Source organism: Bos mutus, chromosome 10 (assembly GCF_027580195.1).
Source record: "Bos mutus isolate GX-2022 chromosome 10, NWIPB_WYAK_1.1, whole genome shotgun sequence".
NCBI lineage: Eukaryota > Metazoa > Chordata > Mammalia > Artiodactyla > Bovidae > Bos > Bos mutus.
In genome coordinates this window covers 11,870,543-11,898,299 of record NC_091626.1, presented here as the reverse complement: position 1 = coordinate 11,898,299, position 27,757 = coordinate 11,870,543, and the positions used below count along the sequence as shown (strand labels likewise).

General features: G+C 45.2%; 2 protein-coding genes across 8 annotated transcripts in view; both read left to right on the top strand.

Annotated features, from left to right (window-relative positions):
• Window positions 1-7,480, top strand: part of DPP8 (dipeptidyl peptidase 8) — a 53,874-nt gene extending 46,394 nt beyond the window's left edge. For all 4 annotated transcript variants that reach the window (XM_005899969.3, XM_070377295.1, XM_070377296.1 and 1 more), the window contains exons 19-21: window positions 235-377; window positions 1,348-1,459; window positions 3,782-7,480. In XM_005899969.3, coding sequence (XP_005900031.1) covers window positions 235-377; window positions 1,348-1,459; window positions 3,782-3,904 — 378 coding nt within the window. In that variant the 3' untranslated portion in view covers window positions 3,905-7,480. The remainder of the gene's footprint in view (window positions 1-234; window positions 378-1,347; window positions 1,460-3,781) is intronic.
• Window positions 7,481-23,402: 15,922 nt separating this feature from the next.
• Window positions 23,403-27,757, top strand: part of IGDCC4 (immunoglobulin superfamily DCC subclass member 4) — a 39,434-nt gene continuing 35,079 nt past the window's right edge. For 2 of the 4 annotated variants that reach the window (XM_070377294.1, XM_070377292.1), the window contains exon 1: window positions 23,717-23,872. In XM_070377294.1, the coding sequence (XP_070233395.1) occupies window positions 23,764-23,872 (109 nt within the window). In that variant the 5' untranslated portion in view covers window positions 23,717-23,763. Of the gene's footprint in view, window positions 23,662-23,716; window positions 23,873-27,757 lie in introns of those variants that run through there. The other 2 variants (XM_070377293.1, XM_070377291.1) reach the window with 2 other exon arrangements.

Genomic DNA, 27,757 nt, shown 5'->3' with positions numbered 1-27,757 from the left:
GCCCAGGTTAAGGATTTAGCGTGTGCCACCTCTGTGGAACATGAAGCTATCTGACTCATTAAGTATCAAGTTCTTGACCTTGGCATTCCCCTTTGATTTTCTCAGTTGCCTGAGACCACAGTTGTGAGGCTAAAGCCTAAAGATAATTTTAGCCTATAAATTTGCAGTTACAGACTGTCAGTGTTAACCATTCTTTTCTGAACCACACTTGACTGTCACTGTTATCTTCTGTAGGTTGCTATTGCCGGGGCCCCAGTCACTCTGTGGATCTTCTATGATACAGGCTACACGGAACGTTATATGGGTCACCCTGACCAGAATGAACAGGGCTATTACTTAGGATCTGTAGCCATGCAAGCAGAAAAATTCCCCTCTGAGTAAGTTCAAGCTTTAAAACTAAAATTTTAAATTGTATTTTTTAAGATTGTCTTTAATAGTAAGGAAAGCTACAAATATGACAAAAATAAAACTAATATTATATGGATTACTAGAAAGCATGGCTGTTTTCTTAAAGCTGAATTATAGGCCAGTTCATATAATTTTGGTTTTTTAGGAGAAGGCAATGGCAACCCATTCCAGTACTCTTGCCTGGAAAATCCCATGGACGGAGGAGCCTGGTAGGCTGCAGTCCATGGGGTCGCTAAGAGTCGGGCATGACTGAGCGACTTCACTTTCACTTTTCACTTTCATGCATTGGAGAAGGCAATGGCAACCCACTCCAGTGTTCTTACCTGGAGAATCCAAGGGACGGGGGAGCCTGGTGGGCTGCCGTCTCTGAGGTCGCACAGAGTCGGACACGACTGAAGTGACTTAGCAGCAGCAGCGAGTTATATTTGAAGCAATTGCTTAAGTGCTAAAAGAATCTTTATTAATTAAGTATACCACTGTTTCCCTGGAGGAGGGCATGGCAACCCACTCCAGTATTCTTGCCTAGAGAATGTCCATGGACAGAGGAGCCTGGCAGGCTACAGTCCATGGGGTCTCAAAGAGTTGGACACAACTGAGCAACTAAGCACAGCACAACACCACTGTTTCAGAGTCGAAAAAATCCCATTTCTGCTTACGTATATTTTACAAATAGCATATATGATTATTCCTTTTCTAGGGACATGCTGTAATTATTGATGTATGATAATATCTTAATAGGAAATTGAACACGTTTGATTTTTTTCATTACATGTAGCATCTGGTTAATATATTACTAATTTAATATTGAAATGTTGAATCTTATTCTAACATTACAGTATAAGGAAGTTATTGTAGTAGGTTATGGTTAGTTTTAACAAGTTAAGTAGTTTTCGCAAATACTCTATTTTACCTCATCTTCTGATATTTCCATTTCTCCAGACCAAATCGTTTACTGCTCTTACATGGGTTCTTGGATGAGAATGTTCATTTTGCACACACCAGTATATTACTGAGTTTTTTAGTGAGGGCTGGAAAGCCATATGATTTACAGGTGAGTTATTTTAATTTTCTGATTAATATAGTCATGATTCATGATTGGTTACTTTGAAATATAATAAACTATGGAGTGAGGTTGAATTTTCAGCTGTGGCCACTGTCTGCTTAAGAGAACTGAAATACTAGGCATAGTTAGCAGTGCCTCTAGTTGGTAAAAGTTAAGATTCTGTTCTGTTGAAGTCAGGATGAAAATTGGCCTGTCCGATTACATGACTTGTGTGTCTGTATCTGCTTTCAGTTTGTAGTCGTGGACAAGATGACAGGAGTCCATTCACTATCCTCCTTTGCTTTTCTTCTTCCCCTTGGAAGGATGAGGAAATGCTACTTGATTTCATTGTAAAGGATTTTTAGGACCTGAATATATGGTCTTTTAATTTTCTTCTATTTTATATTGACACTGGGGCAGAAACCAAGTTACCCACCTCCATTGCTCCATTATTAAAAAAAAAAAACTTTTAAGAGAAACCGTTCTTCCTTTTCTTCCTTGTTTCTGCTCCTTGCATGGATTATATGCTCGTAAGAAATGAAAAATATTACTTTCCTTCTTTTATGTTTCAGTTGGCATTTCTTTGGGTAAACTCTGAGATATTTGCTGTAGCATCAGTTTCCAAGGGTCTCGGGGCCCTTCTATATACCAAACAGTTTTTCTTTACGTGAATTATGTCAGTGGGTATTGCTCTTACATTGACTAAGAAAATCTTAAAATATTTATTTATTTACCAATGATAAACTATTATTACATGTTAGCACAGATCACATTTTTTTAATGGGGGAAAAACAATTTAAAGCTTAGTGAGAAAGTTAGTACTGTTTTACATATTTGTAAATCCCTTTAATATCTGACTTAATAAGAAATAACACCTCAATGCTCATATCTACTTCTGTTGTGAAATGTTGTTTTGGCTAAAGTAAATGAAGAAATTTCAGCCTCACAAAATACCTAGCTAAGAAATGGGAGTAATATTTTAGCTTTTTCAGATAATAATAGCTGTTCTTTGTTGCTGCACTAAAACTGGACAAATGGTAGTTCTTAAAGGTTAGTTTTAGTGTAGAATCCGAAGCCATATCTGTAAACTTCTCATGCTCTGTTATAGTCTGTTGGGTGGATCTTGTACTTCAGATGCATCTTTTATCCATGCATTGGTCATCTGGAAAACACTGGTTCACTTCTAATTGTTGACTCATTTTATCATACAATATTTTTTAAATCACATACATTAATACTACCACTAATGCCAAGAGAAAAGTCTTCCAGGTATTGGAAACTCATGAAATAGTAGTTGATAGAATGCAAGTTTTCCAAAATTCTAATTTTCACTTAAAATCTCACAATTTATCACTAGCAGCAAATACTGTCAATGTTGTCTTTGAAGTAGCCAGCTATTATTTTTGAGAAAATGTTTGCCAAATAGCCAAGTCTAAATCACCGTAGATGTCTTTCTTTCAAGTGAGAAAATGGAGTTCCATTTATAAGCTCAGTTTGAGAAACCCTGGCAATCCAATGGTTAAGATGCCACACTTCCAGTGCAGGGGGCATGGGTTCGATCCCTGGTTGGGGACTTAAGAGCTTGCATGCCTCGAGGCACAGATAAAAGAAAGAAAACTCAGTTGTACAAGTCTTTCCCTTCAGACATCCTGTAGCAGAAGTGCTTTATGCATTCTGCCCGTTTTATCACCACAGAATATAAAAAGACCTCTGCTCAAGGGTTGCAATTTAATAAAATTCTAACTTCTGCTTAAATGAAGCTGGCATTTTTTCTTATTTACTAAAGTGTACGTCACTGATTTGATTCATGCTAAGGCACCAGCAGTTTTACCCACCGTTGCCTTTAATTATCAGTGCAGATGCCAACACAGTGAATAAACGCTTATTCCTTAATGTCTTAGTTTTGTCTTAGTTTTGTCCTGAAAGTAGTTTTGACCCTGTGTATCCCTTGAAAGGGTTTCTGAAGACTCCAGAAGTCTGCAAACCACACTTGGAGAACCATTGATCCTTCTGTAAGCTTAGTGATACATAGGGAATTACAAAAGGAAGAGGGGCTTCCCCAGTGAGATGCCACACTTCCAGTGCAGGGGGCGTGGGTTCCTACCTTGGACAGGAACTAAGAGCCTACACATCGTGGGGCATGGCCAAAAAAATTTTTTAATAATAATAAAAAAATAAAAGGAGGGGAGCCTTTACATTGGAGGTGTGTATGCAATATCTTGGAGAAGCTCTGCTCCATGTTATTATTCCTGTTGAGAATCTCTGGAAAGCTTTGGAAGGAGATACTAAGTTCTTATTTTTTGTATTTTGATTTGGTTGTTGTTTTTTAAGATCTATCCTCAGGAGAGACACAGCATAAGAGTTCCTGAATCTGGAGAACATTATGAACTGCATCTTTTGCACTACCTTCAAGAAAACCTTGGATCACGTATTGCTGCTCTGAAAGTGATATAATTTTGACCTGTGTAGAACTCTGGTGTACACTGGCTGTTTAACCAAATGAGGAAGTTTAAATTTAATCAATAGAGAATTGATCATCACATTTTGGTACTTGCCACATAACATCTACTTCTGAAAGTACATCTGGTGCCACGCAGGTGTTTACAGCTTGTGGATAGTAATCTCATACCTTAACCATACACACACAAAACTAAATGACACGTATTTCTAAGGGACCCAGCAATACCTTGAGAATCACTGAAAGAAATAAGACATTAGCACTATGTATTCATACTACCTTATTTTCATTTTTAATAGCATTATGAAACCTCATGGACTTAGTGTATTTTTACAGTATACTTCGGAATTTGTTAAAATATGATGATATTAGTGATTGGCTTGGTTCAATTCCAGAATCTCTGACTAGTTACAGATTTGATAGCACTTAAATGTAATTGAATAGCTTCTGCTTCGTTGCTTGGGGTGTATCCAGCATGTTATAAAGTAATCACTATTAAACCTATGACTTAACCAATCATTAACGATTGTTCAGGGTTAAGTTAGTGGCCTCCTAAAGACACTTACTTTGTTTCATTCAAACTCTGACCAGTTTTTAGCCAATTTAAATTGTATCTAGTATAAATGGTTCTCTTTGATGATATGACCGAGTGGGTTTTTCTTTTCACATAAAGGCAAGTAACTGTATATGTAGCATGATTATAATATTGATAATTACAGGCAGGAAAATTTTAATCAGATAATTAGAGCTTAAATATTTGCAGGCAGTTCCTTTCCCTTTGGGAAAAGAAAAAAGTACACATTCACTCGTATTCTTCAGAAAATTTAATGGTGCCATTTTCCATTGGGTATTTTCCTCACTGAAATGTTCCAGAGTTTTAGGGCAATGGAAGGGAATTTTGGTGGAGTTGGGGAGACCAGGGTGTGGAGAATGGCAAGGAGAGGAGAAGGCAAGGGTCTGCTTAAGAACTAAGCAGAAGTATAATCTGACCAAAAATACTCATGAAAAAGTTTCAGAATTGAAATTTAAACTCCTAGAATATTAGCTAAGGAAACCAGAATTAAGAAATCACTCTCTTGCCAACAGTTACAGAGTAACATTATTCAGGGGAAGAAAAGCTCCTTACAGTTACTTTTACATTTCAATTCTAATTTTTTGTTATTTTCTTCTTAATTTTGGAAGCCTTGCAAATTGAAACTTTCTTGAACCTTTATAAATTATTTGAGCATCATTTAAATATTGTGATCTTAAAATACAGAGGTTTCCAGACAACCTCTTTACCATAAACTGATCCCCAGCCAGCCATGACTCTCTTTTTCAGTGTTCAAAGCTTATAAGCGATTTCTTGAGTGGTCATGACATGTTCCTGATTTAGCCCTAGAGCTTGACTATTAAGGGAGCTCATAGTGCTGATTGGGATCTGTCATCTTAGCATCTTAGGGTGCTAGCTGGGTCACATTGGAGCCAATGTCAGAGAAGGCACCCAAGAGTTTGACCCTTTTTATCACAAGCCTCAATGTTCGGAAAGTCGTTATCAGTACTTCTAAACAATATTCCAAAAGAAAAAAAATTTACTGTCTCTCACCATTACAGAGTGAATAGATTCCTAATCCTAGAGAGCACAGCCTCCGTTAGTCAAGATAACTGTGCTTGAGACGTGGGCCTCATCTTTGAGGGCCACACGGGAGGTGGGAGACGTCCAGAGATGGCAGGGTGACCTGGTGGTTCTGTCCACGGAGGGGGGTTGGGTTTTGCTGTTTTTGTATTTATACTGTATTATAGGTACCACACTTTTCCCTATGACTGTATATGTATGGATTTTCTTGTTTATGATATTTTCCCATGCTGAGATATGTTTATATTCTTTTCAATGTTAAATTAAATTGATTTGGGTAATATTCTTCCCCAAGAAAGTACTTTCCCCCATGACTAAAGTTTGTATCTGATTACTGAAGACCATTTTTGTTTGTGGACCTAGTTGGCCTCCGAGGATATATCCTTATATAATATGCAAAGTAGAAATGGTATACAGTAGCTTTTAGACAGCCGTTCATTTGAAACCTCTTACCCAATATGGCTGTGTTTTCAAAATGGCATCTCGTATTTTACCAAAACAAACCTTAAAGGAACCTCATGGACTCTCAAATTCACAGATATTTTCCTTTTGCATCTTGCCATCTGCTTTCCTCCCATCACAAGGAATGCTTCTGTTATCATTCCCTGTCAGTCAGTTAAAGGCCATTCTCCTTCTATAGAGAGGGAAAATACCTGACTGAATTTGCATGCAGAAAGACAACTTGACTGAATTTGATTTTTAAAATCAATGGGAAAAGCATAGTCAATTCAGGCAATCTGTAGAAACCTCACTAAAACTATTTGTACCCTATGTATGGGCAACAAACTAAAAGGCAAGAGTATAGCAACATTTTTAGTGAGAACCAAAAAGCTCTAGGTTAAACATCAAGGGGGAGTTTTGCAGGTTTGATAATTGAGTGCACTTGAACAGCCATCAGGTAGGTATGGTTGCTTGTGTGTTGAGCAGGGAGACTCAAGATCTCATTCATCTGGATGCTTTTGAAAAGAAATGCACTCTTGAACCTCACTCTTAGAAATTTGGATTTGGTTGATTAAGTGGAGACCAGGAATCTGCATTTCTAACAAGCTTTCCAGGTGTCTCTAAAGCAAGTCATTTGTGGAGCTACTTTAAGAAACTCTCCTATAGGACTGAGTTGGATTAAGAAAATAATAGGTGATTTTTACACTGGACTGATTTTCAAGAACGTAAAACAATAGTCAAGATAGCTCCTCATACAGTAATTATTGGCTGTTTTTTCACTGTGAAAAAAGCAGAAGGTATCATTAACTGTATCTCCCCTTGGTCTGGAGATTAATTTTGGAATGAAGGTTTTTCCCTCTTGCTGTTCCTGGCTTGTTTCCAATGCCTCACACATAAGAGGAAGAAGTCACAATGCATGCATGATTTTTCAAAAGAATGAGGTAATAGGTAACTGATGCTTACTTTTACTTGTTTTATTTCTTGAAGAAAAGTGTATCCCACCTCTCTGTAACATTGTCTCTCTTTAGGTGGAATGATTCCTATGAGATCTCTCATTATTATAGAATTACAGAACTTTCAAGCTATTATATCTTTGATATAATCTGATGTTCTCATTTTTTAGAGGAGGAACCTCCATATAGAGAGGAGAAAATATACCCGTGGCCACACAGCCCCTTAGTGCTTTGTCAGTGCTAGACTCCATCCAGATATCCCAGCTCATGGTAGTTAAATGATATGTAGAAAAGGCAAATTTTTAAAGAAGTATTTATTAATATATTCCTATGAAACATTTTAAAGATAACATAAAATGGTTAATTTTTCCATTCTGAAGTAAATGCTAAGCATGCTTATTAATGAAGCAGTACTTCTAATTAGTATATGACATTCTGAAGTTAATTAAAATTGTTAAACTCAACGTGTCTTCCTTGGTGTAGTGGGAGGTTTGGGGCTTGGGATATAAAGTGCTTGTTTAAGCCTAGGAACCCAAATTAGAGCTATTTAAAGTAAGCAAAAAGACATAGCCATATCTAAACTAAGATATGGAAGCTGAGTGTCCATTCCCAGCAGACGTAGGAAACTTTCCTGACTCTCACCTTTCCACAGCCCAACCTCACCTATCCATCTTGCAGCCTAAAATATGAAGGCATGTTAGTGCAAGGTGCTGGCTCCAGTTTTTTCTTACTTTGTCAAAAGACAATTCTAGGTAATCATTTAAGAAGTCCCTCACAGAGAGAGAGAAGTAGTGTTTGTATGTTTGTTTTTAAATAACCCAAATACAAATTTATGTTGTATTCAGCACAATTGGAGTTCAGGTCTTTAATTTTAGAACATAAAGTGCCTGCTGTTTTAAGCGTTGACTTGTATAAAAAGAACTGCATGTCTCACTCCAGTAAGTTTATGGGTTTTCTCATTTTCAGCTACATGGCTTTTAATCATGTAAAGTGAAACCTTAGTTTTGTTGCATTTTATTACAGGTTCTTTGTTGCAATAAAGATGCTGCTAAAATTAATTGATGTAAATGTCCCTTTTTCCCCCATTCCGCATTTGTACACTCTTGCTTTGACTAGTGGCAACCGTGACTGGTTAAAACACACAAACAAGGTCATGTGCTTGCAGTGGAGAATGGAGACTGCAAGGTGATTGATTACATGTGGTTTCTAGTATAGGTACTAACCAAAGATACATCCAGGCTTCCTTGATAGTTCAGTTAGTAAAGAATCTGCCTGCAATGCAGGAGACCCTGGTTCGATTGCTGGGTCAGGAAGATCCCCTGGAGAAGGGATAGGCTACCCACTCCAGTATTCTTGGGCTTCCCCTGTGGCTCAGCTGGTAAAGAATCCGCCTGCAATGCAGGAGACCTGGGTTCGATCCCTGGGTTGGGACGATCCCCTGGAGAAGGGAGAGGCTACCCGCTCCAGTATTCTGGCCTGGAGAATTCTATGGACTGAATATTCCATGGGGTTGCAAAGAGTCGGATACAGCTGAGCATCTTTCACTTTAAAAGATGCATCCAGACACAGAGGGTGATGTGTTTTGTATGTGTAAGTGGTTCCCAGCACCCAGAGCTGGTACTCCAAGGGTGGGCGATGCTTGGAGCCAGTGATTAGCATCTCCTCCCTGAGCAGCTGGCAGTTTCTCTGGAATACCTCTTGGAGTTGTCAGTGGTTTCTGCATGCTCCCTAGGAAGTTACAAGGGAGTTCAGAGTAATACTTTCCTCAGAGATTTCTTTGGCAATTCTCTGGTCTTTAAGGGCAGAACTAGAGAAAAGGTGGAGGAAAGAAGCAGATGAACCCCTCTAAAAATAGTAAATTTATATTTGTCTCATAATTCTTCCAGAACAGACCTTCAGTTTGGATTCTATAGCCCTCTGAAGTTGTATGCAAAATACTCCATGAATGAGTGGGGGTGCATTCCGGGGAGCAGGGCTTTCACATCAGATACTCAAAGGGATAATGTTTAAAAAAAAAAAAATGCTGTGTTCTATATTATGGTCTTTAAACTTTATATATAAAAATTTAGAAATAAAAGATTAAACATCCTACTGCCATAGACCTATCCTTTTTCCCTCATGACATATTTTAAAAAAAGGAAAAAAAGACATTTAAATGACTCTGGGATAAACTAAGGTGCACTAGGTTAACCTGTTGAGGTTACTTTTAGCCAGAAATGATCAGCCAGACCCACCCAAACTAAAGAAATTTAGTACCTCAGCGCACATATAATTTATGGCACTCCAGGTGAGAAACTCTTATAGACTATGATCTCTTTAATTTACCCAGGATTATTGCTAATCAAAAATCAGCTTTCAAACTGGCCATAATCATCCCACAAAGATGGATGGCAGTGCAGACTTGCCAGTGGCTCTTGGGCTCCAGGGTCCTGTCAGAGCAAGTGTATGACCTCAAGGCCTCTGACGGCCCTCTGGCCTGACCTCACCCACGCAGTGGTTATGAGAAATAAGGATTGATCCCTTGGTGCTTTGGAGGGAGCAGAATTAAAACAATTGCAGTATAAGGATCCATAACCATAATTTTATTTGGGGCTTGGAGCAATTTGGGGAATTAGCAGGATTTAAATAATCAGCCTAGTTCTGTCCACAGATCTGGTGCCCTGGCCATGCCACCCTGGATGGGGGTGAGCTCTCACTGAAATGGATTACATGGGATCAGCTCTGACACAGGGAATGAGATTTCTGAGTTTGTGTGCACCTTGCTGAAAGATACACCTTCTAAATTGGCTCCCTACTTGAGTTCTTGAAATAGAAGTTTGGGAACAGGACAGTGTCCTTAGCCAGTGTCAGGAACCCACTCCCTGCCACTGCCCACACCTGCACATCTTCACTGGAAAAGCGCTCTGCGGAAGGACATGGTTAAGCGTTCTTCTCAGACTTCCCTGGTGGCTCAGATGGTAAAGAGTCTGCCTACAATGCAGTTCGATCCCTGGGTCGGAAAGATCCCCTGGAAAAGGAAGTGGCAACCCACTCCAGTATTCTTGCCTGGAGAATCCCAGGGACAGAGGAGCCTGGCGGGCTACAGTCTCTGGGGTCACAGAGTTTGATGCGACTGAGTGACTAATACCTTCACTTCTAGCATTCTTCTCACAAGTGACAATTATCTGCAGGAAGGTCCTCCGGCCAGGTAGGTTCTGGAAACTACGGTGCTCTTCTGTGAAATGGATTTTCCATGTTGGCTCGGTTTCTGGGCACATGTATGGCCACAGTGCCATCCCTCAGCAGGCATGTGAATGCCACCCTCTGTACTTAACGTACTTGGGCACTTAATGGTGTGTTGCTGAGCCATGTCATTGTTTTTCGTTGTCTCAACTGTCCATCCTCATTCCTGTCTCTGCTCCTACCTCCTCAGTCCAGAACCTTCAATGTCATGCTGGGTTGGAGTAGAAAGTGAAGATAAAAAATTCCACCTGGAGCTGGAAATGGCAACCCACTCCAGTATTCTTGCCTGGGAAATCCCATGGACAGAGGAGCCTGGCGGTCTGTAGTCCATTGGGTCGCAGAGTTGGACATGACTTAGCAACAAAAACAACAAAATAACAAGTGGCATCTGAAGTTTCTACACCCAAGGTAATCTGTGAGATGAGATCTGATGTTTGGTCCCCTCATATGGAGTCCTGTGTTGATTAAAAAAAAAAAAAAAAGCATTAAGGATGCTTTAGGAATGCCCATCACTCAGAGGGCAATCGATTCATATTCCAGGCTCTGAGCTCCTTTTGTAAAACCCTATAGACTATTAGCTATTTGAAGTGAGTGTGTAATTGTTCAGAACATGTGGATTTCATGTATTTGAGTTCCTGTCCAGTTGCTGTCAGTTTTTCTTCTGCTGCCAACTTGTGACTCATGAACAACTAGGATCTCTTGTTCTTTCATTTCAGGGGCTGTTCCAGGGCTCCAATTAGTAACTTGATTATTACAAGGTGCTGAATATATTGGTAACCATATTGTTATATACCTCAAGGAAAGGATTCAGATTTTTATTTTTAAAATATTTTCGTTCCCTTCTCTTTTGAATTTTATATCCATGTATCAGCTCAGACATGCCTAGCCTATAGATGGGGATATTTATTATGAAATGGGCATTTTTTTGAAGAGAATATTTTGCTTGAAAGGCAAAGGACTGAAAGATTTGTAGGTTGTTGATTTTGTTACTTCATACTGGAGCTTTCAAGTTTTCATTAAAGTTTTGTTTTCTACTTAAAAAAGATTTCCAAGTGACTTTCTTCAGAGAAGGAGAAATATCGTATGACATCCCTTATATGTGGGATCTAAAAAGAAATGATACAAAGAACCTACTTACAAGACAGAGACCCACAGACTTTGAAAATGATCTTATGGTTGCCAGGGGAAAGGAATAGTTAGGGAGTTTGGGATTGACATGTACCCACGGCTATATTTAAAATGGATAACCAGCAAGGACCTACAGTATAGCACACGAAACTCCACTCAGTGTTATGTGGCAGCCTGGATGGGAGGGGAGTTTGGAGGAGAGTGGATACATGTATATGTATGGCTGAGTCCCTTCCATGTTCTGAAACTGAAACTGGCACAACATTGTTAATTGGTTATACCCCAATACAAAATAAAAGGTTAAAAAGAATTCCAAATGACTTCAAAGAAGCAGTTGCCAACTTCACTGACCAAATACAGTAGCAATCATGTGCCAGGCCTGTGTAGACCATGAGGAAACGAAGATGGAGAGGACCTTGCCCTCAGCAGGTCCTCAGGACCGACTTCACCTCCCACCTCACTAGTGCACTTGGCAGAGCACTGCCACCTCCTTAACGGCATGATAAATTCACACTGTCTCACTCCTGTCCCTAGTCAAATCCACTCGACACTCAAAGCCCTTGTCACCTCACGTTCCCTCACATGGTCTCTTCTCTCACCCACAAGCATCTGGAAAGTTTCCTCTCTTCTTTTAATTAGTAGAACACATGCTTTGAGGCCAGACCCAGGCTCCTCTTGGTACCCTACAGAGCTTATATGAGAGTCTCCCAGCCAACATAGGTGGTATTGCACAATGGTACCAGCGTCAGCTTTGGAGCCTGGCTTCAACCCTTGCCTCTGCTACTTGCTATCTTTATGGGCTTGTGCATGTTTACACAACACTCTGATCCTTGGTTTCCTTAAGTGAGAAGTAGGAATAGTAGCAGAACCCTCCTCAGTGGGTTATTGTGAGGATTAAATTCGTCTAATATACTAGAAGGCACTTGGTGCCTGGCATGCAATAAAAGTGCTCAATAAAAATTATCTTAGATTTAGCACTTAATTTTATACCATACTGTTTGCCTCTGATTTTGTTTCTGCACTTAGATTGGAGACTGTTAGACTAGGCGCTGTATTATACTTGGTTAACTCTCCCCATCATACCTACTATAGCCAGGTAGGAATCACTTATTAGATATTTGAATATCAAAAAATTTTTAATGAAAAAATTATTTTGACCTCCCCTATATGGGATCATCTAATGGGAGAAAAGTTATGGCCAACCTAGATAGCATATTGAAAAGCCAAGACATTACTTTGCCAACAAAGGTCCATCTAGTCAAGGCTATGGTTTTTCCAGTGGTCATGTATGGATGTGAGAGTTGGACTGTGAAGAAAGCTGAACCGAGAATTGATGCTTTTAACTGTGGTGTTGGAGGAGACTCTTGAGAGTCCCTTGGACTGTAAGGAGATCCAACCAGTCCATTCTGAAGGAGATCAGCCCTGGGATTTCTTTGGACGGAATGATGCTAAAGCTGAAACTCCAGTACTTTGGCCACCTCATGCGAAGAGTTGACTCACTGGAAAAGACTCTGATGCTGGGAGGGATTGGGGGCAGGAGGAGAAGGGGACAACAGAGGATGAGATGGCTGGATGGCATCACTGACTTGATGGACGTGAGTCTCAGTGAACTCTGGGTGTTGGTGATGGACAGGGAGGCCTGGCGTGCTGCGATTCATGGGGTTGCAAAGAGTCGGACACGACTGAGCGACTGAATTGAACTGAACTAAATTGATAGGTTATAGGTTCCTGAATACCCATCCACCAATCTATTTGTAAGACTGCAAAAGAAAATTCTGCCCAGATTTAAGCTTTTAAGGCTCCTCTGAAATGTCATTGGAATTTCTATCCTTTGTCCCCCACTGAGGCTTTAGGTCTGGAAGAGTGGTACTTCTGAGCCCTGCTTGCAGTCACAATTGCCAAGAGAGCTTATAAAAAGGTGGATGTCTGAGTCTTTCCTGGGGTCAGTTACATCAACATGATGGGTGGGGGAGGATGTCAGCCGTATTTTAATAATTTTTGATAAGCTCCCTAGATGATACTAATGTACAGCCAGAGTAATGTAGAACCTTTGAGACAGAGCATTGGAAGACCGCATTCATGGAATGTCAGAGCCAGAACAGAAATCATCTTAGAAATCATCTTGGACTTCCCTGGTGGTCCAGGGGTTAAGAATTCGCCTGCCAGTGCAGGGACATGGGTTTGATCCCTGGTCGGGGAAGATGCCACATGCCATGGAGCCACTAATCCTGTGTGCCACAACCACTGAGCCTGCGTGCCTTAGAGCCTGTGCTCCACAACGAGAGAAGCCATCACAGTGAAAAGACCGCCTACTGCAACTAGAGAAAGTCCATGCACAGCAGTGAAGACCCAGCACAGCCAAAAATTTAAATAAATAAATAAAATCAGTGACCCCTCCAATCATTTTAGAGATGAGGAAACTAAATCCCGGAGAGGACCACAGAGCCACATGGCTGTCAAGTGGCAGAGCCAGTGCCAAAAATCAGGCCAACTCCCTGAGGTACAGGCATGTAAAATGACAAAGGCACAGAACCAGTTGGTAACTGAAAGAGACACTTGACTGCGGTCCCAGGAGTCCTTCTAAATTTCCTAAAATCTCAACTGTTATCGTTTTTATGATCTCCATATCAGAAACATAAAACTGAATAAGAATACATCTTAGAATCAAGGAAATATGGAATTTGCCTGAAATCTGAGTTCCTCTGGGGACTCACGCTGAGCTCAGAAAGCCTGTACTGGGTGGGTCTTGGATATGAATCTCCCTGAACTTGCCCAGACAAAGAAGGGGGAGCATGAGAAAGACTAGCATATTTGAAATCTGATAGACTTGTGTTCAAGTCCAGCAGTTGTGCTCTTGAGCAAGCCCTTGGCTTCTGTAACCTTGGACTCTACAGTGGGGTTCTAATACCTTCTTCACGGAGTTGCGGTGAGGTCAACATGTTGGAAGTGATTTATGAAGTTGGCATTCCTGCCATTGATCTGACCTCATCTCCTCCAAGGAGTGAAGGGCTGCCAAGGGGAGCAGTCTGCTTTCCAAGACCTGAGCTGTCAGACTCAAGCCATGGGGAGAAGTTAGATGCTGGGTGGGGAGGGGAACATGAGCCAGCCCCAGAGACCTTGGGAAAAGACCAGGTTCCAGGACGAGTAAGGAGGGTGGGGACAGAAGCCTCCCATGGGGGTGACCAGGCTCTGCCTTGACCTCAGATACTTCTCATTGGCCTGACTGAAGGCTGATCTTCCAGAATTACACATTAACTTGGATGAAGGTATCATTAACTGTAAGACCCCTGTTAGCATAACATGTTTTACCTGTGAGCAGTTGACACATTTCCCTCCGAATACCAGCTGCGTGCTAAGTTGCTTCAGTCATGTCTGACTCTGTGATTGTACGGACTGTAGCCCGCCAGGCTCCTCTGTCCATGGAGGTTCTCCAGGCAAGAATACTGGAGGGGGTTGCCACGTCCTTCTCCAGGGGATCTTCCTGACTCAGGGATCAGACCCATATCCCTTATGTCTCCTGCATTGGCACCCTGGTTCTTTAGGGCCACCAAGGAAACCCTGAATATCAACTGCTAGCACCTATATGGTGAGTGCCCCACTGCTTACACTATATTTCCTCATGACAGCATCATGTTCAATTTGATCTTCATAGTAAGCTAAGATTAGTTATTCAGTATTAATACCCTCCGTCCACCAGGTTGCTTTTTTATTTTCTTCCTCCAGAGAAAGAAATGAGAGCTCAGGGAGGTTGTGTGCCTTGTCCAAGGTCACAGTGCAGAAGCAGAATGCTATTCCTGGCTTCACTCATCCTTGAGCAAGCAACATGAGTTGAGCAGCTGCCATGACCTGGCTCATGCTGAAGGATTCAGGGATCTGGGAATGCTCAGAGGAGTCAGTCTACTCTCCAAGGGTTCTCAGTCCAGAAGTGGACATAGATGTATAAATAAAAGAGGGTCAGTACAAAGAGAGATGTCGAGTGCTGAGTCTTGTGTGAGCCCCCCCACCCCCAGGAGGCAGGGAAGAATGGCAGTTAGAACAAGGGGCTTTGACCTAGAGAGTCTGTCTTCCTGTCTCCCACCGAATCACTTCCTACTGTGTGACCTTGGGCAAGTTACTTAACCTCTCTGTGCTTCAGCCACCTCTTCTATAACATAGAGTTATTAATGGTACTACTTCATGGAGTTGCTGTGAACTTCAGTATGAAAAAAATGCATGCAGAATTCCCAGTATCTGACACACAGCACTCAACAAATATGAGTGACTGTTTTCTCTGGGCAGTGGCAAAGAGGATGGTCAGGGCTTCCCAGCGGTTAAGAATCCACCTTGCCGTACAGGGGACACTGGTTCAATCCCTGATCTGGGAAGATCTCACATGCCTTGGAACAAATAAGCCTGTGCACCCTAGAGCCCAGGAGCTGCAACAAGAGAAGCCACAACAATGAGAAGTCCACGCTCCACAATGAAGAGGAGCCCCCGCTCACCACAACTAGAGAAAGCCCATGCACAGCAACGAAGGCCCAGAGCAGCCAAAAAGAAATACATAAATAAAAAAAATTTTTTACAAGAAAAGAGGATGGTCAATAGGGCTGCACAGAGGAGGTGGCATTTGGATTAGGTGTCAAGGAGTGAGTTTCTCCAGGTGAGAGTAAGTCATTCTAGGCAAAGAATCCTTTCCTCACAGGCATGAAGCGGGTAAAGTTTGGGAGCTGGCACTCTGGAAGGCGGGAAGCTGAGTGTGGCTGGGGAGGGCTACGATAGGGAAGGGGAGTGCTGGGATGGGCTGTAAGGGCCTTGAACAGTGAGAGCCCATGGGGTTGTGCATCTGCCCCCTGTCCCTCTCCTGCTGGCTGCACCTCCACAGATTCAGTTTGTCTGAGAGACCAGAAGAGAAGGTGGGTCATGAGCATATATACTTAAACTTTATTGACTGACTTTTGCCCTTGCTGGGTCTTTGTTAGGCTGTGCAAGCTTTTTTCTACTTGCGGAGAGTGAGGGCTACCCTTGTTTGCTGTGCATGGCTTCTCAGGTCACAGAGCACGAGCTCTAGAGTGCGCAAGCTTTGGTAATTACGGCACGAGTTCTAGGTTGCACAAGTTTTGGTAATTACGGCCCGTGGGCTCAGTAGCTGCCGTTTCTGGGCTCTAGAGAACAGGTTCGACAGTTGTGGTGCACAGGCTTATCTGCTCTGAGGCATATTGGATCTTCGCAGGTCAGGGATGGAACTTGTGTCTCCTGCATTGCAGGCGGACTCTGCAATGGCAGGCGAACTCTTTACCACTGAGCCACTGGGGAAGCCCCTAAGACATATATACTTTAATGGGGAAAGTGAAGAGGAAAAAGGCTATTAGGTAGGACAGGGCCTGGGGAGGACTCGGGCCCCCAGGGGCTGAGGGAGGTCACAGTCTCCAGCATGGAGGGTGCAGCTTCCAAAGATGGGTGGACAGTGTGACCAGCATCACCTACCTTCAGTTCCACAGAAGGCAGGGCTAGCATCCTGCCACAGTCAGTATATCCAGCTACAGGCGGAGCTTCCAGAGACCTTGGGAGAGAGCTGGTCTCAGCCCACTGTGTTGGGTGTACAGAGGCCCCACACAAGGGGACAGAAAGAGCCACTCCAAACCCAGGCCTGCAGGGGCAAGGTGGCCTTAGGCACAAGTGGGTGTCCAAGAGCAGTGATTCCAGCAGGAATTAGCTGCTGGGCTCAGCAAGGTGGTGTAGAAAGCTGCGGAGGAAGGATGGCTCAGAGCAGGGGGGCCACCATGTGAACAGTACTTGTATCATCTCTTTTTTTAAGTTTTAATTCTATCATAGTTACATAGCCACATAGCTTAAGGAGTCAAGTTCTAAAATCTCTAAATAACATGTTTGTAACGTTACTCTGTGATTCTTTTTTCCAGTTTTATTCATTATCTAGTGGTATCCCACTACAAAAGATTAGAATTTAGCTGTTTTCCCTCCCATATCCACCAAGCACACACACCGCTTACCCCCTCCTCATCTTTTCAATAGAGCAGTTCTACTGCAGTTTTACTTAGATCAATATTCAGTGTTTACATCATTATAACTACGTAAATGTACTCAGAGATGAATCATGTATTGTAATAAACTTTGAATCATTTTCATTCATGCAGAACTTTGTTTTATCTATATAATTATCTTTTTTTTTTTTTTTTAAGTGTATGTATGGGCTTCCCTGGTGGCTCAGTGGTAAAGAATCTGCCTGTCAGTGCAGGAGACATGGATTCATCCCTGATCTGGGAAGATCCTACATGGCATGGAGCAACTAAGCCTGTGAGCCACAACTACTGAGCCTGTGCTCTGGAGCCTGGGAGCCGCAACTACTGAAGCCCACTCAGCTTAGAGCCTGTGCTCTGCAAGAGAGGCCACTGCAATGAGAAGCCTGTTCACAGCAACCAGAGAGTAGCCTCTGCTCAACATAACTAAAGAAAAGTCTATGCAGCAACGAAGACCTGCTGCTGCTGCTAAGTCGTTTCCGTCGTGTCCGACTCTGTGCGACCCCATAGACGGCAGCCCACCAGGCTTCCCCGTCCCTGGGATTCTCCAGGCAAGAACACTGGAGTGGGTTGCCATTTCTTTCTCCAATGCATGAAAGTGAAAAGTGAAAGTGAAGTAATTCAGTCGTGTCTGACTCTTAGCGACCCCATGGACTGCAGCCTACCAGGCTCCTCCATCCATGGGATTTTCTAGGCAAGAGTACTGGAGTGGGGTGCCATTACCTTCGCCGAACGAAGATCTAGCACTGCCAAAAATAAGTAAATAAAATGATTTTTTTAAATAGTAATTTTTTTAAAGTGTGTTTTTATTACAAATTCAATCCCAAACTAGACACCTTTCCACTGATATTTTTTGTTTTAATTGCTAACATTTCCAATGTTTTCTTTTTAAAGTACACTTTCATTGCCAATATACAGCATTTCAGATATTTAATGAGTTTAATAGGTTTGGATTGGTGAGATCTGGAAGGTAACCTTGAAGGAGCTGAGACTCAAGTCGAGTTTTACAGAATTGTATATATTTTTCCATTTTGGTAAACTATACATAACAAACTTCACCATTTCAGACATTTTGAGTGTACAGCTCAGCGGCCTTCCATACGTTCACACTGTTGTTCAACCATCACCACTATTTAACTTCAGAACTTTCTCATCTTCCTTAACTGATGTATTTTTTCCTTAGTTACATTTACTATTTCTGTTTACAAAAATAATATGTGTTCAATGTAGACAATTTGGCAAAAAACAAAAAAAAACAGAAAAGCACAAAGGAAAAATGAAAATATCCCATAATTTCACAAATCTATTAGCATCTGTTGATAAGAAAGAAATGAAAAGATATCTTAGGGTGAGAAGACCCACCCATCCCCCTGGCTCAGAGGACATGAGCAGAAGCATCCTGTGGGAGATGGTTTTAAATGTGAAGAGTGAAGATATTCTAAACATATTTATCTTTAGTATCTTCCTCAAAGGGGGATGAATGAAAGAAGCAGAGAGTGGTTCTAGTAGTGAACCCAACCCAGTAAAGACTCTAGCGTGTGTTCTGGCTATCTGGTAATACAAATCAAACCATCCCAAAATTAACGGTGCAGAACACCGACAACAACCACGTGTTACTATTACTATTTCTCACAGTGCTGGGGGTTAACTGGTCTCAGGATCTCCTATGTGGTACGGTCAGTCAGACAGGAGCTGGGGGTGGACATGGGAAGGTTTCCTCACACCTTTGGCTCCTGGGCTGGAACAACTGGGGCTCCTCCAGCATCTCCATCTCCATAAGGTCTCCCCACATGGACTCTCCAGCGTGGCAACTTCAGGGTGGCCAGACTTCCTACCTGATGGCTCAGGGATCCAAAGGCACGTGTCGTCTGGAGAAAGCCAGGTGGGAGCTGCATCTTTTTTTGACACATCTCAGAAGCCATGTAGTACCACCTTCACCACATTCAGTGCTTTAGAAATGAGTCACTAAGGTCACTATATTCAAAGGCAGGGGAAGGAGATTACCTGAAGGGAGGGATGTCAAAGAACTGGTATAACTCTCCATACCTGTGGGTTCCATATCTGCAGATTCAAAAAACCACAGACGAAAATTAAAAAAAAAAAGTTCCAGAAAGATCCAAGAAACAAAATTTCAATTTTCCACCCAATGCCAACTATTCACATAGCATTTACATTGTATTTAAAACTATTTATATAGCATTTATATTGTACTAGACATTACAAGTTATCTAGAAATGATTTACAGTGTATGGGATGTTATATGTAGATTATATGCAAATCCTTCCCCACTGTATATAAAAGACTTGAGCATCCACGGACTTTGGTATCCATGGAGGGTTCTGGAACTAATCCCCCACAGATACTGAGAGACAAGGGACGACTGTACTTTAAAACTCACTACAGTCATCGATTCTGGCATTTATTCTAGAATGATGTGAAAGCCACAGACTCCCACTGCTGGTCCTACAGAGCAAGTGTTCCATAAATGATTAATTTAGGATCATAGAACCTACTGAGATCTTAGAGATTACTCAGGCAAATGCTTGCCAATGCTTTTTGATGCTCAAATCCCTTTCACAGTAATATGCTCTCTTGACAACTTCCTTAGTGATTTAAAACTCTGGTCATTTTTGCATGCTGCTAAGTCATGCAATGGCACCCCACTCCAGTACTGTTGCCTGGAAAATCCCATGGACAGAGGAGCCTGGTAGGCTGCAGTCCATGGGGTCGCTGAGGGTTGGACACGACTGAGTGACTTCACTTTCACTTTTCACTTTCATGCACTGGAGAAGGAAATGGCAACCCACTCCAGTGTTCTTGCCTGGAGAATCCCAGGGATGGGGGAGCCTGGTGGGCTGCCGTCTATGGGGTCGCCCAGAGGCGGACACGACTGAAGCGACTTAGCAACAGCAAACTGATGATTAAAAAAACACTCTTCCCTATCAACGAAGTGATGGGCACTAGTTTTAAATTAATTGCAAAAACATATGATCTGTCAACAAACAAGATGATATATAAAATTTGGGGACCAAATGTACATTGAAATTTAATCATATGTTATAGGATCGAAAATAGATAAATAGATAAATATTGCCTTCATTTAGTGATTGCATTTTGTGCTAAAGTGAAAAAAACAAATTTTGAGTTTTATTCCTGAAATGTGAAAGAAAAGATGTTAGGATCTATTGGGAAGTACTTCTCCCCAAATAACATAGATAAAATCCACGTGCCTTCTCGTGCCCTCATGCAACAGGGCCTCTGCATTAGGGTATTTCCTCCCCCACCATGGCTGTTCCTCCCCCAACAAGGCTGTACCCTCCTTAGACTGTCAAGACCTAGGTCAAACATTTGTAACAATTAACAGTTCTGTGAAGGCTTTTTCCTCAACTACTCCCCAGCCCCTCACCACACACGGTTGGTCCCTCCTTCTCGTATTCCCATTCTCCCAGCCACCCCATGCCACTTAGGACACAGCTGTCTCCCTAGGCAGTGACTTGTATCTTATCCTGGCCCCCTGGCATCTACACAGTGTCCGATACCGGTTCACTGCTTAGAATTCAGCAGTGAACCCAGCCAGTGAAAATCCTTGTCCTCACAAAGCCCACATTCTGGTTAGGAGGACAGATTATAAATGAAATCAGTAAAACAGAGGATGTTAGAGGGGCTTCCCAAGTGGGTCAGGGATAAAGTATCTGCCTGCAATACAGGAGATGCAGGGCATGGAGATAAGATCCCTGGAGGAGGGCATGGCAACCCACTCCAGTATTCTTGTCTGGAGAATCCCATGGACAGAGGAGCCTGGTGGGCTACAGTCCATAGGATCGCAAAGAGTCGGACACAAATGAAGCGACTTAGCATGTACAGAGCATGGTAGAAAAATGGGCACACAGGCAGAGTGGGGGGGCTTGTGAGGACATGAGATGTGGGGGACAGAGCTCCAGACCGGCACCAGCTGAGTAAAGGTCTAGAGGCTGGAAGTAGGGGACTGGCTGCCATCAAGTTACAGCAAGGAGGCTGATGTGACTGGAGAGGCAGTGAGCTGGGGAGAATGGCATTGGAGAAGAGGTCAGAGAGATAGAACGGCCTTCCAGATCAGATAGGCTTTCCTGTCATATGAAGGACTCCAGCTTTTGCTCTGAGCTAGGAGGCCCTGGTGGGTTTTGAGCAGAGAAGCGACATGATCTCATCCCTGTTTTAATAAGATCACTCTGGATGCTATAGTGAAAAAAGACTGAAGGGGGACAAGGACTGAAGGGGGACGAGTGAGAGGGCAATTGTGACAATTTAGTGAGAGATGATGGTGCTTGGTTGAAGGTAGTAGCAGGAAAGTGAAGTGTGAAAGATGGGATGGTGAAGAGTCAAGGATGGCTCCAAGGCTTTTGACCTGAGCATCAGGAATGATGAAGCTGCTAGGAACTGAGATGGGGAGACTGGGGGAGAAGCAGATTTAATAGGGAAGGTCAGAGCTCAGTTTTAGGCATGTTAAATTTGTTGCTGTTTTTGTTTTAATCCTTGCAGTTTACATGGATCTTAGTCCCCCTCACCAGGGATTTGATCTGTGCTCCTGGCAGTGAAAGCACAGAATCCTAACCACTAGACCACCAGGGAATTCCCTGGACACGTTAAAGGTGAGATGCACATTGGCCAACGGAAATGTTGAGCAGGTAGCTGGATACACAAGTCTGAAGTTCAAGGGAGATGGTGCAGGCTGAGATATAAATGTAGGCATCTTCAGCATAAAGATTTAATTTACAGCTTTGATGACCAGATGAGATCACTAAGAGAAACAAGTAGGAGTGATCGGCTAAGTCAAATGCTACTGATGCGCTTGGCAATGAATGAATAAATGCTAAATTCCACTGGACCTGCAAAGTGCTGGTCATTATTAAGGGTTAATTAGCAACAGATGGGTACGGTACACACTGGGTACAGAGACAAAATAGCTCTGTCATGGAGACAGAGGAGATAAAGAACCATGGCATCTTGGTCTTAGAAATGACCTTAAATAGGTCATTTCTAATGATGACCTTAAATTCTGTCTGTACTTCACTCCCTACCTTAGCCTGACCACTGAATCCCTGGCTTTAGAGAAAGAAGTGACTGGGATACTAAGACAACCAGTCTAGCTAGGACACAGAATGCACAGTTGAAATTGTGAGTGGGAAATGACCTCCTGGAGTCAGAAAACCAGAGTTCAGGTCTTGTATCGGCTACTCCCTGGCCTCGTTTCCTTAGGCTAGTCACTTTGCCTCCTCCAGCCTCAGTTTCCCTACATGTAAGATGAGAGCAATCAAACCTTCCTTGTCTCTCCCAGGGCTGCAGAGAGGTGCAGATATGGCAGTGCTTGCATGTTCATGGGTACTAAGTCTTGTCGAACTCTTAGTGATCCTATGGACTGTAGCCCACCAGGCTCCTTTGTCCATGGGATTCTCCAGGCAAGAAAACTGGAGTGGGTTGCCATGCCCTCCTCCAGGGGATCTTCCTGACCCAGGGATTGAACCGGCATCTCTTGCACTGCAGGAGGATTCTTTACCCACTGAGCCGCCTGGGAAGCCTGTGGCAGTGCTTGGAGTAGAGTAAATGCCCTGCTGGGGCTGGTTATTCCAAGACCAAAAGGTCAACAGAAGTCATCAGTTTGTTATGGCAGTGGAAATGGAGATGAGGAGGGAACCGTCGAGTCCCCAGAGGGTCTGTCGGTGGAGAAACTAAGGAGGATTCAGGCCAGGACCTGGGCTGGAATGGACTGGCTCAAATGGCAAGATGGGGTTATCAGGACAGAAACCAAGGCCTTGAATCTGCCTCCACTGAGCCTGGAACCCAGACGTTGGAGACCCTGAGGCAGCTGCAGAGAAAAGAAATAGAGACATCGAGGCAGAAAGAGATCCCGAGGCAGAGACGAAGAGACAAACAGACCCAGAAACCAACTGCCCAAATGGGGGGTGGGGGGTGGCCCATGGCGACCCGGAGCCGGCGAGGCACACGCGCGCAGACCCCAGCAGGGCGGAGCACCCGCGAGGCGCAGGTCACAGCACGGGGCCAGGGTCCCCGGCGGGGCTCGACCGGCCGCGCTCGCCTGGCGCCCCCGCCTGGGCGGCTCGCCCAAGATGGCGATGGAGGGGCGGGCGAGGCGGCAGCAGCCCCGGCCCCCGCGCCGGCCCCCGCTCAGGCCCGGGCCCCCGAGGCCGCGCCCCCGCCCGCGGCGCCGCGCCTCCCCGGGCCACTGACGCCCGGCGCGCCCTCCCCCGGCGGCGGCGGCGGCGGCGGCCGAGGCGCGGGGAGGCGGCGGCGGCGGCAGCCCGGGCCCGGCCCCATGTCGCGGGGGGACGCTGGCCGCGGCAGCGGGCTCATCGCTCTGACCTTCTGCCTGCTGACCGCGCGCGGTAAGGGCGGGCGCCCAGGCAGCGGCGGGAGCGCCTGCGGGGTGACTGTGCGCCCCGGACTGCGTGAGGCTGTGGGGCCGCCGCGCCCCGAGTCCCGAGCGAATGGGGACCGTGGGGCGCCGGCTGCGCGCCCTTGTGCCGGTGATGCCTGCGCTCCGGGGTCCGCGAGCCGCGGCGGGCGGCGTTCGCGGCGCGTACTTGTCCGTAGCGGGTGTGTATGTCCTTGGTTTGTGGAGTCCGGAGTGAGTGTACGAGTGTGTGTGTGTGTGTGTGTGTGCGCGCGCGCGCGCGGAGGGTGGGGAGGGGGCTTCTGCCTGGCGCACAGGTCCGCAGTGCGTGGCCGATCGCTGCGTGGCATCGCGGGCAGTGGCAGCGGTGCCGGTGGTTTGTGCGGGGCGGGTACTGCCTTGTACTCGCGCGTCTCCGGGTTGGGAGTGTGAAAGAGGAGGGGTGTGTGTTGAGATTGTGTGTAATTGTGTTCATGGCACTGAGCTAATATTTGGCCTTGGCTTTTGGGGAGTGTCCTTGCCCTTGGTGGGGGGACAGGAGTAGGAGATTCCGGATTAACTGGGGATAGTTGTGATAAAATACTCAACTTTGTCCAGTGGGTGTGTCCCTGAGGCTGGTTGCGGGGGGGAGCGGGGGACTGTTGCCTCCCCCCAAAACCCGAGGCCCGGAGTGGGCTGGGGGAGGGGGCAGGAACCAGTTGCTTTCGTGGACGAGTCCAATACTCGCTGTCGGGCTGGGACGCGTGTCACTTCTGCCCCACCCCCGAGGGACACATCTGAAAAGGGTTGACGAGGTCAGCAAGGCCTGCTCCAGCCCCCCAGCACAGTGCGCATTGGGGGTAGGTAACTCTCCAGAGTTGTTCTAGCTGGAGAAAGGGCTGGGGATGGGGTGACGAAGTCCCAAGTGTCTACGCTTAAGGGAGCCTTTTTCTACCCCGGCCCGCTCCCTTTCGGCCCTGTGTGCGTTTGGGGGGCGGCCCAGGGGGAAGGTGGTTGGGAGCGCTGGGGAGGGGGATGGGCTGCCCGCTTTGTTCGCCTAGTCCTTGCCTTCTCTGCCTAGCGGGGAGTTGAGGATGTGTCCGGGGCTAGTCGGGGAGGGACTTGGAGGTGGGGGTGGGGAGGGGGATTTCTCTCCAGCTGCTGCGGCTTTCCAGAGAGACTCAGCCAGGCCACGTGGGAGGGAGGCAGGGACGGCGGAGGGGGGAAAGGAGCCTCCGCCTGGCCCGCCCCGGCCCTTCTCCAGGAAACCCAAATAGCGGGTGGGAAAGTATCAGGAACTACTCGAACCCCCTAGCTGCCTACAAAGACACGCCCCTTTTCAGACCCGACTGCGGACCCGGCAGGAGGCCGCCTAGGGGCGGGGTCCCGGCCTCTGGGCCAGGGTAGTGGGGTCTGGGGTTGTCAGGTGGGGTGCGGGGAACCTAGGGATTAACGAAGAGTTGTACCCACCCTCTTCTCAGAGCTCCAGACCGGGGTCGGGATCATCCAGCCAAGCGGAGTCAGGGCTGGGAACTGCACTCAATCGAGCATTATGGAGTAGCGGTGGGGCCTCCCGCCAGGGGCTCAGTTTGCCTCGGAGACCTGGCCTCTCCGGACTCCGAGTGCACAAGGCCGAGCTGGGGCTCCCTTGGCAGCAGTGTGCTTGGCTGAAGCTACTGCGCTGCCGGTCCTCAGTGCTAAATCCTTTGAGTGTGCAAATCTTCTCAGTCCTGGGGACATTCCCCAGGCTAGAGTTTGACTAGCCAGCCCCATCTGGATGGAGGTCATTTATTCAACAAATATTTACTGAGTACTCGTTTTGGCTAGCATGTGACCGGTGCCTGGATATAGTAAATAAGGAGGAGACTGACAGGTAGTCAGCAAAGGCTTCCTTCAGGAAGTAGTGAAAACTAGAGCTCTGTGCAGAGGGTCAGCTAGCACGGAAGGAGAGCGATGGTAGGGAGTTTTGCAGAGAGAACTGCACATGCAAACGCTCAGAAGTGACTTTCTTTAAACCATCGGATGAAACTAAATCTGGCTGGAGTTTAGAGTGCAAGGCATGAGGCAGGTTAAGGAAGAATGGGCCAGGGGCCACAGAGTGTCAAAAAGAGAAGGCTGAAAATGGAGCTGGATCCAACTCATGAAGGGGCTTATAAGCCCCACCAGGGTTTCTGGCCTGAGAACCCAAATGAGTCCTTGGGGGTTTTTTTGTTTGTTTTTTGTTTTTCTTTTAAAATATTTACTTGTTTTTGTATGCTCTGGGTCTTCGTTGCTGCTTGTGGGCTTTCCCTAGTTCCGGAGACTGGGGGCTCCTCTCTAGTTGTGTGTGGGCTTCTCACTGCTGGGGCCTCCCTTGTTATGGAGCACAAGCTCTAGGCACGTGGGCTCAGTAGTTGCAGCTCGCTGGCTCCAGAGCGCACACTCAGTAGTTGTGGCTCAGGGGCTTAGTTGCCCCCTCGGCATGTGGGATCTTTCTGGACCAGGGATCGAAATGGTGTCCCCTGCATTGCGGGGAGGATTGTTAACCACCGGAGCACCAGGGAAACCCTGGAGGGTTTTGAGATCTGTTTTGCATCAGCTCACTCCAACCGAGGTAGAGAATGATTGCATGGGATGGAGGCAGGAAGCTGCCTCTTCTTGGGAGGCTGTGGTAGTAATCCAGAGGAGAGGGTGGTGGTAACTAAAGTAGTGGCAATTGGAATGGCCAAGTAGCTGGATTCTAGAGTAGAATTAGCATGATAGTTTCAGGGAGTTTGTAGAGAGTGAGGGAGGGAGAAGTGAAAAATAATAGACACTTCAGCCACCTTGACATGTTGGAGTCAAGACTGACTGCCTGTCTCCCCAGCACACTTCGATTGGGAACTGGGGAAGTGTTGATGTGAATGGGATCCTACCTGGGAGTGGTGGTGGGATGCCCAGTGCTCTGTTTTCACCACAAGCAGAATTTAGGGGGTGGTGATGCAAGAGGTCAGCAGGAGGAGGGCTCTAAGAATAGGTGAGCTGCTTTCTTCTCACCAGGAAACTCCCACCTCCCATCCCTTTCTCATCCCAGAGGCTTGGAGGCCAACCTCCATCAGTTGGAGTGTTGGGGTGGCCATTTCTAACCTCATCTTGGGGGTTAGGAACTAGGTCAAACACAATCTCTATTTTTTTTCAAGATTTTTTTATTTTGATGTGGACCATTTTTGAAAAATGTCTTTATTGAGTTTGTTACAGTATTGTTTCTGTTCTATGTTTTGGCCTTTTGGCCAAGAGGCATGTGGAATCTTAGTTCCCATACCACTGACGTTGGAATGGGACATCTTAACCACTGGACTGCCAGCAAGTCCCGAACATAATCTCTATTAATAGTGAATCTAAACAATCCAGTTAAACCTTCACTGATCTTGTATGTTTTTTCATGGCTCAGTTAGTCATGGCTCAGGCTTCCCTGGTGGCTCAGACAGTAAAGCATCTGCCTGCAGTGTGGGAGACCTGGGTTCGATCCCTGGGTTGGGAAGATCCCCTGGAGAAGGAAATGGCAACCCACTCCAGTACTCTTGCCTGGAAAATTCCGTGGACTGAGGAGCCTGGTAGGCTACAGTCCATTGGGTCACAAAGAGTCGGACATGACTGAGCGACTTCACTTCACTTCAGTTAATCATGAGTTTCAAGTTGATTAATCTCACAATGAGTCTTCAAAGGTCGGCACTAAGGAGAACTTAGAAATACTTTTAGCATGAACTCATTTTGCAGATGAGAAAATTGAGTGACTTCCCAGAGTTACATGGATGGAGACTGAACTGGGACCGTAACCAATCTCCTGGCTATTGGAGTAGCCATGCCTTCCCGGGATTTGGTACACATTAAACCCGAGTTCAGTCTCTCTTCACCCCTCCCCATCACATGAGAAGTTACCAACAACTTGGGGCTTAGCCCCCTCACTTCGTGTGTCTGGGCCTGGGCCCTGGAATCCACTGTTCCCCACCCACCCCCACCCACTGCCTCCTGTTTTGCCTCCACTCTTTCTGAGATACAGGAACCAGACTTGACACAGAATTCCAGATGCAGAACAGATGTTATTGCCAAGCAGGCCTAGGGGTTCCCAGCTCCCCGGGTCACAGGGGAGG